Below are 16,180 nucleotides of genomic sequence, written 5' to 3' on the forward strand. Positions count from 1 at the left end.
ATTCAAACTGCATGTATCAAGTCAAAAGTTCTGCGAGCCAGACTGGAAAGCAGACACTCATCTGCAGCTAATTCCTGTAGTTAATGAATTATACTGCAGTCATGACCTCTGTCATATCATCTACCCCCTTTTCCTCATTTTTTCTTTCAATGGGGTCAGGGTGCTGTATTGTCGCCAACTTTCTTGATTCAATGCCACACTCATGCCTTTTTTGACACTCATGCCGGATTGTCGCAGTTCTCCCACAATCTAAACACCTCTTTGCTGGATGCCCTCGTTTCCTCTTACCTTCTTCCTGTCGGTCCCAAATTTTCTTCACCAGACTGTCTTCTGCTTTTCTGCACATGTGGCTGAACCACTGTATCTGTTCTCTTTGATCTTTTATCAGTTGGAGCGACTTTGGCTTCTGCTCTTAACATCCCCATTTCTTCAGTTACCTCACAGTGTGCAACCTACTACCCTTCTCAAGCACTTAATTTCCATCACCTCTAGCTTTCTCATATGCTCGGCTTTTATTATCCAGGTTTCTGTACCATACAGCAGTACTGATCGCATGACTGTTTTGTACACCTTACCTTTCAGCTTCTTTGGCTTTCTTCTGTCATATATTACATATGACACTATGCCAAGTTGGCTGCAGCCCCTCTGATTCTAGCTTTGACCTCTTCATTCAGACTTTCCTTCTCTTGAAGGTACTTGAAGCTATTAACCTGTTTCACTATCTTCCTTTCTATCTCAGTTATCAGCTTCTTCTGAGTTCCCCAATTTACTGCCATTACCACTGTTTTATCTGTAATTAGTTTCATCCCATGTGCCTTCAGTTTTGCATTCCATTACCCTATCCTTTAATGAAATTCTGCTCAGAGTCTGCCTGTAATGCCACACTGTTCACATACAGCAACTTTGCTGATCTGTTCCCTCTGACCTGTTTGTTAACATAATCCTTCACCAGTAGAAGAGCAGTGCGCTCAAAACCCCAATATGAGACCAAACACTGTTCATACTGGAGTCAAGGGGTCCTTAAACGTAGTCTGAACTAATTTCACCAATGTTTTTGGGACTTCCAACCACTGCAGGACTTCCCAAGTCAGCTTTCTTGAGATCCTGTCATATGCTTTCTCTAGGAATGCCCATATGGACTCTTTCCCCATCTCTAGCTTCTTCACAATTATCTGTCTTACTGCAAACATCAGGTCAGTTGTGGTGCTTCCTGATCTAAGTCTAAACTGCTCTTCTCCCATCTTACTTTCTACTACTTTGCATATCCGTTCTGTCAAACATTACAAAAATTCTCAACTAAGGTACTGGATGAAATTTCATTCACTGTTGACTGTCAAAATTTCAAGCTAGATTTAAATGTTCAGCAGAATACCCACTGGGATTGAACAAATGGTTCAAACAGTATATCTCAACTGCAAAGACTAACATGATGCAGAAAAAACATGCAGTAGAATCCTACTCTGTGTAAACTTGCACAAGCGTCATAAAATTTAGTAAGTCAAACTGGTTTTCATAATTTAGGAACAATCGTACAATAAAGTTACTTACTGTAAAAGCCCCTCAGCTGGACCTCCCTTTAACACATCCGAAATTACTATAGATGTTTCGCCACTCTGGAAATGAGGGTTATCTTTTCCTCCTGATATTGCAATTCCAAATCCAAACCCAGGGGCCTGATAAACAAAAGAAAAAATAAATCCGAAAACTGATAAAATGCAAAAGCATCCTACACAGCAGAGCTTTCTTCCTCATTTTCTCTCTTCATACTTTGTATGATTTTTTCCCTCATTTTAAAATATTCCATTCTTCCCCTTTTCATCTACTGTAATTCATAAAAGTTTAACATGAAACTCATTTTGATCTAGCTATATACGCGCACATTTTCACATACATGATGGCCCCAACTTCAAATTAGTATCAAAGAATTTTTCTAAATTACCTCTCAAAAACGCCATGGTACCCAGTAGTACGAGCTTATTGTATGATGCAATCAAATGAAAAGAAAGTTATGCACTTAACATGACGACGGAAGTGTAGGACCAAGGTCCATCTTCCTCCATTTGTAGGACTCAAACAGCTAGGCACTTAAAACATTATCAGGCCACCTAACTCCTCCTCTTGTTCCACAATTCTGGGAGCTGAAGAACCCATCTTCAGAAGGCATACCACAGAAAACTACATCAAGGAAGGAAATAACGCTCTAGAGCAAATTCTAAATCCATACCGAAAGGCAAGGCATAGAAGGATGAAATTACAGAGGAAGCTGGACCTGATTGTACAAATCTATTGTTATAGTAAATACAAAACTTTCATATGTGATAGGTCTAGTTCATCTTCCGCTACCTTTAGGACAGAGTCTCAAGCATAGCTTGCTGGATGGATCATTGAAAAGGTTATTTTGAAGGACAGCATCAAAAGAAGAATATGAACTGGTGCCATCTGACCTACAAATGCCTCACAAGGAAAAAGAAAGTAATACTAATACTTTTACAAAAATAAGACAGCACAGGACTAGTAGAACCTTAGCCCACGGATCAAGATCCAATTTACATCATACTAATTTGCCAGAGCACAAGTAATGTGGTTATTGGGGGAATAAAAAGAATCCCAGGACAAAGACTGGGAACTTTTAAGTGTGCATTCTTGGAATACATGTGAAAGCAAAAAATCAGCTTAGGAGTATGTTGCCAAGCCCTGAGAAGGCCAAGTCAAAAAGGCTAAGTCAAAAAGACATACAGAAGGCCAGTAACACAGGACCCTCAAAAAGAAGAGCTATCTAGGGAGTCTGCAGTGAAAAAAATCAAAATGCATAGTCAATAAACCCTCCAGCAGCCTGAGAGAGACAGAATCAGCCTGGGGCCGAATGCAAACAAAATACAGTTGTTTAAGAACTTGCCATAACAGTAAATGTCCTAATGATCACTGTTGTATTATTCCAAACAGATGAGGTTTTCTACACTAACATTCGGCCTGGGTACCAAAGCTTAACCTTCCTGGATCGTACACCCAACATATGCAGGGCAGATACAGATGCTTATATCCTCAGAGCATCTCCAAGCCAGCAGCCTGAAGACCCCTGAGAAAGTGACTGGTCAGCTAGGAGGGGCCAAGCAGTAAGTGAAAGAAGCTCCCTCAGTCCTAGGGTCTTCCAGATAGAACAGAAAAGGGAGAGATGAAGAGAGGTTATCCTAAATAGAGGGGAATGAGGGTGGGAAGGAATACTGCAACAATGAATATTAGGACATCTACTGTTATGGCAAGTTCTTACACAACTGTACCATGTCAAGACAGATGACTATTGCAGTACTCCAAACAGATGGGTGACTCCCACAGCTGAAGGGTGATGAAGGTAGGTTGGCTAATGGAAGGAGGAACCGTCCAAGAGGCCTGAGATGACTGAATTAGTGAAGGCAGCCCAGGATCTTGAAAAGGAATAAATTCTGTAATGTTTACGAATGTGTGTATAAGTGACCAGATGGCTGCCTCCAAGATAGTTCTAGCATCAACCCCTTTGTAGAAGGACCCTAAAGATGACACTGCCCTGGTAGAGTGAGCTCAGGGAAAGGAGGGCAAGGGTTTACCATGGTGAGAACAAAAGGAGTTGGACTTGGAGATCCAGCCTGCAATGGTTTGTTCAGACACTCTCTGGTTCAGTTTGGAGTCCAGGAATGAAACAAACAGATGGCTTAACTTACAAATAGATGTAGTCTTTTCCATGTAAAATTTTAGCTGTGTACTCCTGAAGAATGCAGGAGTTTTTCCTCTCCTGCTCTGTGGGTTGGGAAATAAATTATGGAGGTTTACGGCCTGGTCGATGGACGTCATTCACTGCTTTAAGCAAGAAAGAGGGGTTAACTCTCAGGGCTATCGTATTCATGTGAGGAAAAAAAAAGAAAGGGTGGAATGACCACAAGTGCTTGGAGCTCAGAGACTCTCCTAGCAGAAATAAGCATCAGTAAAATGGTTTTCCAGATGCAGAATTTGAGCTTTGATGAAGTGGCTGGTTTCAATGGAGGTAGAATGAGCTTTTCCAGTACAAAGTTGAGGTCAAAAGGAGGGCGCACAGGCATCCTTGGGAGTCTTACATGTAGTATAACCTTTAGGAACAGTTTGACCTCAGGCCTGGACATAAGTGGACTGACAGGAAATTAGGCAGACAGGAAATTAGGCAGAGATAGATGAAAGATGGACCTTGATGGAGAAGTATGACAGACCTGCATCCATGAGCTGACAAATACTTCAGAATGAAATGCACCGATGATTTTGTGGTATCCCAATTATTGCTAGGAGACTTGAAAGAAAACCTCTTCCATTTGGTTATATAGGACTTCCCAAGTACTTGGCTACCATGCTTCCTTGAGGACCAGAAATATGCCCTCTTAAAGATGGTGTCTGAAAGGGATCAGAACCTTAACATGCACAGGCTTAGGTTTAGGGATGACAGGCATTGATGAAGTAGTGAAGCCTTCTGTTGTGTAATGAGGTCCACTTTGTGTGTTAATTTGCAGTAGTTGTCCTTGGTTAGATGGAAGAGGGAACCAAAGTTGTCTTGGCCAAAAGGATGTCACCAGCAAGATTTGTGATCTTTCTTTTGAATTTTTATTACTACCTTTGGAATTAGAGATGGCAGGGAGAAGGCATACAAAAGCTTCTCTGTCCAATGGAATGTGAATGCATATGTCTAAGCTAAGGGACAAGGGATCCTGGTGCAAAATAGTTGGACAAGTTCATTACGCTCAGGCAAATAAATCTACCTGAGGTGTCCCCCACCTGTGTAGAAATGTCCAAGACAACTTGTCTGTTTAGGGTCATTGACCGACCTGCTTAAGGAGTCTGCTAGAACACTGTACTGTGATGGGATTATCTGGTGAGCAGAGACATGCTCTTCTTGGTGGCCAGGTCCCAAGCACACTGTGCTAGTCTGCAAAGCTGGTATGATATGGTGCCCCCCTGCTTATTTATGTCCCACATGACTGTAATGCTGTCTGTGAATAGTCACAGAGGCCATGACTTCCGGACATGCCAGAAAACCTGAAGTGCTAGGATGAGAGCCTTTCTCTCTTTCAGGTTGGGAGTTCTCTTTCAGCTTGGGTTACCACCTGCTCTGAATTTTGTGAGAACCTGTGCATGTCACTGAAGGCCTCATCTGAAGCATTTGTGCACATCTCTGGAGTTGGAGCTTGTGGACTAACAAGATGCCTTGGGTTGAGTTTCACCTGGTCTATCCAACATAAGAACTCCTTCCTGAGATAAGCCAGATGGATCTCTGCATGTAGAGGATAAGAACACTGGGACCATACTGTTTTCAGGTATCACTGAATTTTCCTCATGTACAACCTGGCTAAAGGGAGCATTGAGATGGTTGCTGCCATGAATCCCAGACCTCTTAAGAGCTTCCTTGCAGAGCATCTATTGAGGGAGAAAAGGCTGATAAAGTAAGCCATAAGGCTTTGCACATTCTCCTGAGTAACGTATGCCTGCAACCTCAGTGTCAAGTCTGCAGCTCAGGAACACCAGGTCTTGAGTGGGCTAAAGGAATGACTTTTTGTAGTTGATGGTGAAACCCAGCTGTACGAGGAATTTGCGGGTACACTAAGATCTGCAGCAAAGTAGCCTGGATTAGCAGATTGTCTAAGTACGGAAAAAATCTGGATTCCATGTGTTTTAAAGGCTATTAGTGGTGCTAGGCACTTTGTGGATAGTCTTGGGGCTCCAGAAAGGCCAAAATGCAAAGCAGTAAATTGAAAATGAGATGAGCCAGTACAAGTTGGCTTAGGAGATTAAGGAGCTGTTAATGAGCAGTTTTCTGTGGTCCAGTGGTGCAAGGTTTGATTCCTTATCTTCCATTGCCTAACTATGTGACTTAGCAAATCACTTAACCAGACACTGCTCCCGGGCTGAGTCTGAAAAAGGTCCATGGAGATCAGTGCACTACCCTGGAAAAAGTACAGTTTTGTACCTACCATAAATGTAGATGTCCGAACTGGATAGCATCTGCAGTCATAACAAATGGGTTGTCCTGTCGTCAGGCAGCCCTTCGGTCGGCCGGATTCCAAAGTCTGGGTCCGGCTTCGGCTGATGTCGCACTTCACCCGACGTCATCTCTGCTGGTCTTCGGGTATAAAGGCATCAGCCGACGCCATTTTCCTCAGTGTTTCTTGCCCCAGATGCCAGTTGCCCTCTTGGAAGGCTAAATTTTGGATAAATGCCAATGTTTCCAAAAAAAGTAGAAGGCAAACACAAAAAATAAGCATGTATGTACATATATACAAACAAATACTAAGAGACTCCCCCCCCAGCTAGCTATTAGGAGGGTAAATACCCTAGGAGTACCACAGAGGGGAAGGAGGGAGGGTAATCCTGACTGCAGATGCTATCCAGTTCGGACATCTACATTTATGGTAGGTACAAAACTGTACTATGTCCTTCATGGATGCATCTGCAGTCATAACAAATGGGTAGAATACCATAGCCAAACTAGGGGAGGAGGAAGAAAAATTATGGTGTAGTTAGGATCCCTTGCAGTACAGCAGTGGCAAACCCTGCTCGGGATCTAGAGTATAGAGGTAAATTATAATGCTTGGCAAATGTATGCACGGAGGTCCAAGTAGCCGCCTCAATAATGTCCTTGGTTGCCACTCCTCGTAAGAAAGCTGTGGTAGTGGCTGTAGCCCTTGTAGAATGAGGTCTTATGTTCTGTGGAATTGGTTTTCCATGGTAGGAGTAACAGAATCTTATGCAATTTCCTATCCATTTAGAGATTGTCTGTTTGGAAATTGCCTTTCCTTCCCTTCCTGTTGCATAGGCTACAAAAAGCTGGTCAGTTTTTCTGTTACTTTTGGTTCTGTCCAGGTAGTAGCGTAACTGTCTATGTACATCCAAGGTATGCAGCATTCTTTCCCCCCTGTTTTGTGGATTGGGAAAGAAGGTAGGTAGGTGGATTGCCTGGTTTAAAGACACTCTGGATACCACCTTAGGCATAAATGTAGGATTAGTTCTCATGGACACCCTATCTTGATAGAAGATTAGGAAGGGTTGCACTGCCATTAAGGCCTGTAGTTCCGAAACCCTCCTTGCTGAGGTAATTGCCAGTAGGAAAGCAGTTTTCCATGACAGGTGTTGTAGATCTGCTGTTGCTGCTGGTTCAAACGGAGGGAGTGTCAACTTTTCTAGCACAAAGTTCAAGTCCCATGCTGGTAATGGTGGTTTCCTAGGAGGTTTTACATTCTTGATCCCTCTGAGGAACTGCCTGAGTAGAGGATGTGAAAAGACAGGTGGATCAAAGCTGTATTCTGCAGAAATAGCTGATGCATGTATCTTGATGGAGGAATAGGACAGGCCTGTATGTAGAAGCTCTGCCAAGTACTCCAGAATGTTAGCAATATCTATGTTCGACACATCTTTTCCTCTTTCAGTACTCCAAATGACAAATCTTTTCCATTTTCCTGCATAGTTCCTTCTTGTTGAAGGTCTGTGGGCTTCAAGGATAATGTCTTTAACCCTTTGGGAAAGGTCTGGGTTAGTTGGTGCTATGTGATGTTCCAGGCAGTCTGTTGCAAGGTTTTTAGGTTTGGATGCATGATGTTGTAGTTGTTCTGAGTTAACATCAAAGGCATCAGGGGTATTGACCACATTTTCTCCCGAGACATGCTCCTCAGCAATGGGTACCAGTGTTGTCTTGGCCAGTTCGGAGCTATCAGGATTATCCTTGGACGTTCCTCTGATTTTCAGTAGTACCTTGTGCATCAAGGGAAGAGGTGGAAATGCATATGCTGTCAGGCCTTTCCAGCTGAAGGATAGAGAGTCCATCTTCCATGCAAGTGGGTGGAATGTCCTTGTGCAGAATTTTTTGAGCTGATGATTGAGTGGGGAAGCGAATAGATCTATTTGTGGCATTCCCCATTTCTTTGTGATGGCCTTGAAGATGTCCGGGTGTAGCATCCATTCGTGAGCATCCGAGGTGGTTCTGCTTAACATGTCTGCTAGGATGTTCTCTTTTAAATATTGCCTGTAACTGGATGTTGTAGCTGAGAGCCAGATTCCAAAGGTCCAAAGTCATTCTGCATAGGGGGTATGAATGAGTGCCTCCATGTTTGTTGATGTACCACATGACTGTGGTGTTGTCTGTCCTTATCATCAAATGGCCTTCTTTGAGGAATGGTCTGAATTTTTGGATTGCCAGTTTTACTGCCAGCATTTCTTTTTGGTTTATGTGCAGGTGCAGCTGGTCTTGAGTCCACAATCCTTGTATGCATTTGTCCAGCATGTGCGCCCCCCATCCTAGGTCTGAGGCGTCCGTTGTGATGGTTTGGCTTGCTCGAAAGTTGTGGAAGGGTAAGCCTGGGTTTGACTGGCATGCTTGAGCCCACCATAGGAATTCCTGTTTTAGGCATGGGATTAGTGGTATTTCTGTTTCTAAGCTGTGCCTGTGCTGAGACCATAAATTCTTTAGGTACCACTGTAGCTTTCTCGTATGCAGTCTGGCATGTGGGACCAAGATTATGCATGATGCCATGAAGCCCAAGGCCTGCAGAACTTTTCTTGCTGTTAGTTTGTTCTGCTTTGTTAATGCCAAGAAGTAAAGAGGGAGCTCTTTTTGTTTTTCTGCAGTTAGGAATGCCATTTGTTTTACTGTGTGCAATTCTGCGCCCAAGAATGTTCTTGTTTGGGATGGTATCAGCCTTGACTTTTGTAAATTGACTGTGTATCCCAGGGCTTGTAGCAAGTAAATGACCCTTTGTAAATCTGTTGTCAGCTTGCTTTTGTTGTCCGCTTGTAACAGGCAGTCGTCCAGGTATGGATAAATTTGGATTCCCTGTAGTCTGCAGTGAGCGATTACTGATGCCAGGCATTTTGTGAATACTCTGGGCAGTAGATAAGCAAAGGGCAATGCTGAGAATTGATAATGCTCTGATCCTGCAAGAAATCTGAGGTATCTTCTGCAATTTGGTCGAATGGGGACGTGCAGGTATGCCTCCTTGAGATCTAGAGTTACCAGCCAACACTCCTTGCCCAGCATGGGAAGAAGTTGCTGTAGGGTCAGCATTTTGAATTTTGGGACAATGATGTATGTGTTTAAGATGGACAGGTCGAGAATAGGTCTCCAACTTTTCTCTTTTCTTGGCACTAGGAAGAGTCTGGAGTAGAATCCTTTGCCCTGTTCTGTTATTGGTACTCTTTCCACAGCTCTCATCTTTGTTAATTCCGCTATCTGCTGCAGAGCTTCTATTTTTTTGATTTGGAGGCAGGTTTGGCATTCCTCTTTTTACTGGTAAGGTGTGGAAGTGGAACCGGTAGCCTTGGTCTATGGTTTGCAAAATCCACTTGTCTTTTGTAATATAGTGCCAATATTTCGAAAATAAGGCTAACTTTCCGCCTAATGGTGCTGCTATTTGCTCCCTGGTAGGCGGAGTCAGAGCCAAGTCACTGTGATTGTCCTGTTGCAGTGGCAGTGGTTGTGTCTGTGCCTCGGTTATTGCCTTGCCACGGTCGTCCTCTGTAGGCACCTCCTCTGGATTGATTTCTGCCTCTAGAGCGTCTATTCCTGCCCCTTTGGGATCTTGTGGAGTCAGGAAAGGACCAATTTTTGGCAGGCCAGTTCCTGCTAAACCTTGGGGGCTGAACCTGTAAGAAATCTTTAACTGTTTGTACAGATTTTGCCTTTTCTTCCATTTTCTTCATTACCTGCTGGGCAGGTGTACCAAATAGACTGGCCTTATCCATAGGAGCATCTAATAGCTTTGCTTTAACATGATCCGGTAAGACCTGTTCTTTCAACCATGCATGCCTTCTTATCACTGTGCCAGTCATGGCTGATCTAAATGAAGCCTCCAGTGCATCGTAGCCACATTTTAAGGAATGGTTACTAACCTGTTGGATGCTATTCACCATTTCTAATACATATTTCTTATCTAAAGATTCATCAGAGGACAGTTTTTTAGTTAACTGATCAAGCATAAACTCTTGGTATTGGATCATATGAAACTGACAGTTTAAAGCTCTAGCTGAGAGAGTAGCAGAGGTGTAAACTTTTTTCCCCCATCTCTCTAAGGACCTGGATTCCCTTTCAGAAGGAATAGGGTTTTTTGCTGTGGTCGAGGCTACTGCCTTAGGCCCCTGGGATATAGTTTCGGGGTCTGCAAGTGGGGCCTTATATAGGTGGTGATGAGTGTCTGGCACCCTGTAAAATCTATCTGGTTTGGCAGGGGCGGGAGGTAAAGAATCAGGAGCAGTGCAGACATCATTAAATGCATCATCCACAACAGGCAGTACAGGAGGTATAGCTAAGGGCCTATGTTGTGGTAAGTGCAGAAAAATCCTAAGCCTTTTCCTTGAATCTGAGAAATCTTGTCCCTGCCATTGGAATTGTTCTCTCATGGCATGTAAGGTTTCCCCAAAGGAAAATTCCTCTGGTGGAGAGGCAGCTGGAATGGATTCTTCAGCATCGGAATCTTCATAAGTAGAAAAAGGAGCCTCTGGCTGGTCTGTAATGTCTGAGTCATCCGCAGAATCATCAGAGGACACTGGCTCGGGGGGCTCTGCTCTAGGTCTCTTTTCTGGGGGCTGAGAGGCCCTGTCTGGGTGAGATTGGGATCCCCTAATTAAGGATATTAAATCTTCTGCCAGAGTAAGCATTTGTGAACTAGAAGTGGGCCTGTGTGAGGGGGGCTTAGCAGGCACTGATTTAGCAGATTTGGCTGCTTTAGCCCTGGCAAAGGCCTTAATGGACATGGATGCAGGAGGCCTAGCAGCACCACGTGCTGGGGTAGAGACATCCAAAGGGATGGTGTCTGATAAATCACTAGGAACCACAGTTGTAGGCAAAATTTCTGAGGCCGATTCAAGTAAGGTAGCAGGAGCCTCAGTAGTAGTCATGGATTCGGCTGAAGATTGGCCAGTTTTCTCGGTTTCGGCCGAAACCGAGACACTCGCGGCTTGCTTAACCGTGGTTTCGGCCGAAACCGCGGAGCGCGAGTGTCGGTCTTTTTCTTTGCGTTTTTTAACAATTTGGGTAGTCGGAGGATCCGACGGCATAATGTACGCAAAATCTGAGCCGAAAAACTGTTCAGCAAACTCCGACCGACGCCTAAGCGTTCGTCGGTTGAAGGAAGCACAGGCCGAACAGGCTGCTACGTCATGGTCTGGGCCTAAGCAAGGCAGACAGTAAGAGTGGAAATCTTTATGAGGTATTTGTTTCCCACAAGTTAAACAGTTATTGACTTTTTCTGACATCGGCTGAGGCAAGAAAGAGTCCCCAATGGGGTACTTAGCTTTTTAGAAGTCTTCGAAGTAGTATTCGGTAGTAGTAATCTCTGGATCTGACCGACCGGCACTTGCGAACAGCTTCTGCTTCGGGCGCCACGCGGCAAGAAAGACTGAGGAAAATGGCGTCGGCTGGTGCCTTTATACCCGAAGACCAGCAGAGATGACGTCGGGTGAAGTGCGACATCAGCCGAAGCCGGACCCAGACTTTGGAATCCGGCCGACCGAAGGGCTGCCTGACGACAGGACAACCCATTTGTTATGACTGCAGATGCATCCATGAAGGACATCAAACAAAACAAAACCTAAGGAATCTCCTACAGGTGGGACAAGTGGGAATATGTATATAGGTATCCCTTTAGATCCAGGGAGGCTAGGTAAGCCTGTGGAAGTACAAAAGGTAGCAATGTATGTAGGGTGTGCATTTTGAATGTTGGCACTTTTAGGAAGATGTTTAGCAAAAAGAGATCCAGTATGGTCGCCACTGTCATCCTTTTCTTGGAACTAGGAACAGCCTGGATAAAAACCCCTTCCTACAAATTTTAGGGGCATGGGTTATATTGTACCCTGGGCTTGTAGTTCCTGGAGACTGGGTGGCAGAAGCTGAAGAGGATTGTGGGGGAGGAGGGGGCATACTGTTCAATGAAGGGAGTTCTTTCTAAGACATGGCATAACCCTTATGATAGAAAGCACTTACTGATTTGTGATAATGTTTTCCCAGCTTGAAATGGACTGAGTTAATCTTTTAGACAGGTGAAGACAGTCACAGATATATTTCTGTAAAAGGAGGCCTCTCATATCTGAAGTCCCTCTGAGGTTTGTCTGGAAATCTCTTTCTGGACACCTTCCTGTGTTTCTGAAGAGGTCAAGAGTCTCTTCTAAAAATAGTGGGCTTGGCTGAGTAATTCCTCTGGTATTTAGGTATAGAAGTAAGCAGAATTTGTCTGCAGTCTTTCACAGTTTTGCCTTACTCCTATAAGGCTTTAAATAAGTTGACTGCCTATGGGCTGAGCAAAAGATTCCTGTCCAAGTGAGTCAATAAGTTTGGTTTTGAAATCCTCTGGCATAGGTTAAGTTGCACAACCGTGCACACCTGTGAATGACACAGCTGGTAGCATCTGCTCTGGAAGAGGCCTCCACAGCATCATAACTACAATTTATACTGTGTCAGGATACCCGAGCAGCCTGACTGATCAGGGACAGCATTTGTTGTTCAGAGTCTGAGCCTTGCAAATCCACCACCATCTTGTTCAAAGTACTGAGTATGGACACCAGGTACTTGGTCATCTGGGTATGGTAGTAAGTAGCATAAACAGAGTAGAGGAAGTAAAAAAAAAAAAAAAAAAACTTCTTTCCCTACTGACCCATGGCCCTAATGTCAATGTCTGTAGGGAGGGCACTGGCAATGGGGAGCAATTTAGGTTTGTCAGAAGAGTGATACTGCAGAAGAGTCTGCTACACAGTTCTTGTACAGGAATTTAAGCTTTGTAAAACCTATCTGGTTTGGTGATCTGCTTTGACTCCCTCTTGAAGGGTTTCATCACATTTATGGTGGTCTCCCCAAAAGAAGCATCTTCAATTGGTGTCAGAGAAAATTAAGACTTCACTTGAAGGATCCTGAGCAAGAAACATTCAATAATAGCTCCCAACTTGCAATCATCTGCGAACTTTGTCAGCCAGAGTCCCTTCGTATTGGCCTAGACTTCAGAGAAGTAGACACCAAACAGGAGAGGACCCAAGCCCGAACCCTGTGGGACGCCACTCGTGACTAGTCAGCAGTCTGACTTGGAGTCAGGTTACTTTCACACTGTGGGTTCTTATCTGTGAGCCAGTTTGCAACCCACCTTATGATATAGGGGTTGATGCCAAGCTTACAGAGTTTTTCTATGATTCCTGAGTGGGGAATGGTACCAAAAGCCTTGGCCAGATCAAGGTAGGCTGTATGAACCACCTTGCCTTTATCCACATATCTGGTAACAGACACAAAGTCGTCGATCAAGTTGAGCAGGCATGATCTACCCTGCACAAAACCAAACTGTGTGGGATCCAGAGATTTGTAGATTCCCTATATCCTTGTTTATTAGGGCCATGATGATGCGTACCATAGCTTTGCATATCAGACTCATCAGGCTAATGGGGTGATAGTTCCCAGGGTCTGTAGTCACTCCTCCTTTGTGGAGAGGGAAGACTGTAGCAGTGCGCCATTCAGTAGGGACAAAGCCTGAGGTGAGGCTGTGATTGAACAGGGCACACAGGTGTGGTGCCAATTCACTCTGTAGTTCATGTAGAACACAACTAGAGATATTGTCAGGTCCCTTAGAAGCTATATTCTTGGACTTGGACAGTTCTGTTTTAACCTGTGCAGCAGTAATACTGGGTGCCTGGCAATCTACTGGTATTGTGATTGGTCTTTTTTTTTTTGGGGGGGGGGGGGGGGGTAAAGTTGTCACTGAATCTGTCGGCCAGTACACTGGCAATATCTGTTGGCTCTGTATAGGAGGTACCATTTTGCAGTAGCTCAGAGCAAATCTGGGTATTGCCGTGGAAATTCTTTACGCAACTATAGAAGGCCTTGTGTTTGTCTTTACTATCTCTGCAATTCTGTTGTCATAGCTAGATTTAGAGGATTTGATGAGGGATCTCAACATTTTGTTGCGGAGAAGGGAGTTTTTCCAGTCTTGAGACTTCACCTTATTCCGCATCAGTTTCCTCCTCCTGTTTCAGAGTTTATTTATGGCAGGGGACCACCAGATTGGCTTCCTTTTTTTGGAGGAGAGCGCCTTGGTTCTTTTGGGTATTGCGAGATCCATACATTTGTGCAAGTGTTTGTACAGTGCATTGGTGTATGATTCTGCGGTCAAGCAACTATTCTCCATTTGCCTGGGTGGCGTGAAGTTGGCCACCTCTGTTTTTAGGAGCCCAAAGTTAGCTTTGGAGAAGTTTTTCATGGTGGTTACCGCTGCAGGGGGGGTGGGAGGGATGTGGATTTCCAAAGTTATTAGCTTGTGGTTGGATCTAACCAGGGAGGAGCTGACTATTTGTGGAGAGCAATGGTCACCCATGTTAGTAATGACCAGGTCAAGGATGTTGCTACCTCTAGTGGGGGCAAGAACGAGCTGGTCCAGGGCACTGGAATTAATGAACTCCAGGAAACTTTAGGCAAGTGTATTGGTACACGAGTAGTTTACCCAGTTAATGGAGGAATAAGTCGCCTAGTAAGTGTGTCTTAGGTTGGACCCTAACATTCTCCAGGGTGCTTAGAAACGTGGAGTGCGAGTCTTGGGACATGGTTGGGAACCTACAGCAGGATATGACCTGAATCACTGTCTTATCCAATGTTGGCTGCACATGAAGTATCTCTGATGCGTTATGTTGGGCTACCAGTCTGGAGGTATGCGCATCCTTTATGAATATGGAGACACCACCTCCTTTGGAGCTTCGGTCTAAGTTCTGGGACCAAAAGGTGTGGAATGAGTTATAGCCTGGAAGAGCAGGGGTGCTTTCTCTTGTCTTGAACCAGGTCTCTGTTACAGCACAAATGTCGATGTTCTCCGTTTTTAAGGAGTGCTTCGAGCAAGTGCATTTTGAGATTTAGACTTCTAGCATTGAGCAGCATGACCCTTAGATTGGATTTGTTTGTAGCTGTTATGGTGGTAATTTGGTCTTTGGAACAGCGCCTAAAAAAGGCACTATAGGGGTGGCAAGAGCCTTGGCCAGTATCCGGAAGCCCAGGGGTGACAGATGCAGGCCATCTCTAGCAAAGCATCGAGGTCTGTCAATCATGTCATCCCAGGCAGACAGATACGGGATCCCCCTTAGAATGACCCCAGAAACTTAGCCAACTATTGAAATCAATCACTTTCTGCTTGCACTGTGGTATCACTCTGGGTGATGGTAGGATGCTGCTCAGGGCTAGTGTCATACCCGCCTGGGCTACATAATCCAATAGCTGCTCCATGTCTCTTTTCATGTAGTCCAGGGAGGTACATCTCAGGTCATTCATACCCACATGTATAATGACAGTCATATTTGTACCCATTGTTGAGCGACCAGAGTGTGTGCGTTATGTGGGAGTTCCTGGCACCTGACAGGCTGATGACTGTTACTTTCTCCTTATTCAGCCTAGTGAGTGGGACGTCGGTGTGCCTCACTATCGAGTCACATTAGGACTAGTGTGCTGGGCATGCTGTATTGCCCTAGGGGCTTTGGCTGAGTGGTACACTGTTTAGGAGAGTTGTGCGTCTTATAATTAGTGTTGTGTTGTGGTGGTTGAGTGCATTTCTGCCTTGGAGGTCTCTGCTGCTTGGGTAGATTTTTATTGACAGCCTCAGCGAAGGTGGGTGTGTGGTTTGTGTTTTTATGTGAAGGCAGTGCTGGTGTGTGTTCGGGAGGGCTACGTGTTCCATGTGGTGTGGTGCAAGTGTTGACTTTCGCCCCTTGACCAGCTATTCCGGTCTTGGCTGGAGACTGTGTGGCTTCCAGTTTGGATATACAAATCCATCTTTCGCAAGTCTGAGTGTTAGAAGGTAAGAGGAGAGAGTTGGAGGGTAGACCTGGGTTGCAGGTCACTTGTGCCAGACACCACTGAATTTCTATTTTGAGGCAGTGGAGGAGGGGTACTCCTGTACTCCAGAGGGTGGGAGTGTTGGGTCCAGATTGACAGGAAATACCATTGTAGCTTTCTCATATGTAGTCTTGCAAGTGGTAGCATAGGGATAGTAGCTGCCATGCAGCCCAGGGGTCTGGGTTACTGCCTTGCTGTCAATTCTGTATTGGAGGACCAGCCACAGATGCCCTGTCAAGGATTCCACCTTTTAAGAGAGAGGAAGGCTTTCATGAGGTCTGCAAATTCTGCAACCGAGGAAGACAATGTCGAGTAGGCTCCAGGTGGGATTCTGGGGAATTTATCTGGAATTCC

General features: G+C 44.7%; 1 protein-coding gene across 7 annotated transcripts in view; it reads right to left on the reverse strand.

The window, feature by feature from the left end:
* Window positions 1-16,180, reverse strand: part of TJP1 (tight junction protein 1) — a 2,268,071-nt gene that overhangs the window by 2,220,042 nt on the left and 31,849 nt on the right. For all 7 annotated transcript variants that reach the window (XM_044078564.1, XM_044078565.1, XM_044078562.1 and 4 more), the window contains exon 2: window positions 1,549-1,673. In XM_044078564.1, the coding sequence (XP_043934499.1) occupies window positions 1,549-1,673 (125 nt within the window). The remainder of the gene's footprint in view (window positions 1-1,548; window positions 1,674-16,180) is intronic.

This window comes from Protopterus annectens, chromosome 7.part1 (genome assembly GCF_019279795.1).
Source record: "Protopterus annectens isolate FY-2018-M chromosome 7.part1, PAN1.0, whole genome shotgun sequence".
NCBI lineage: Eukaryota > Metazoa > Chordata > Ceratodontiformes > Protopteridae > Protopterus > Protopterus annectens.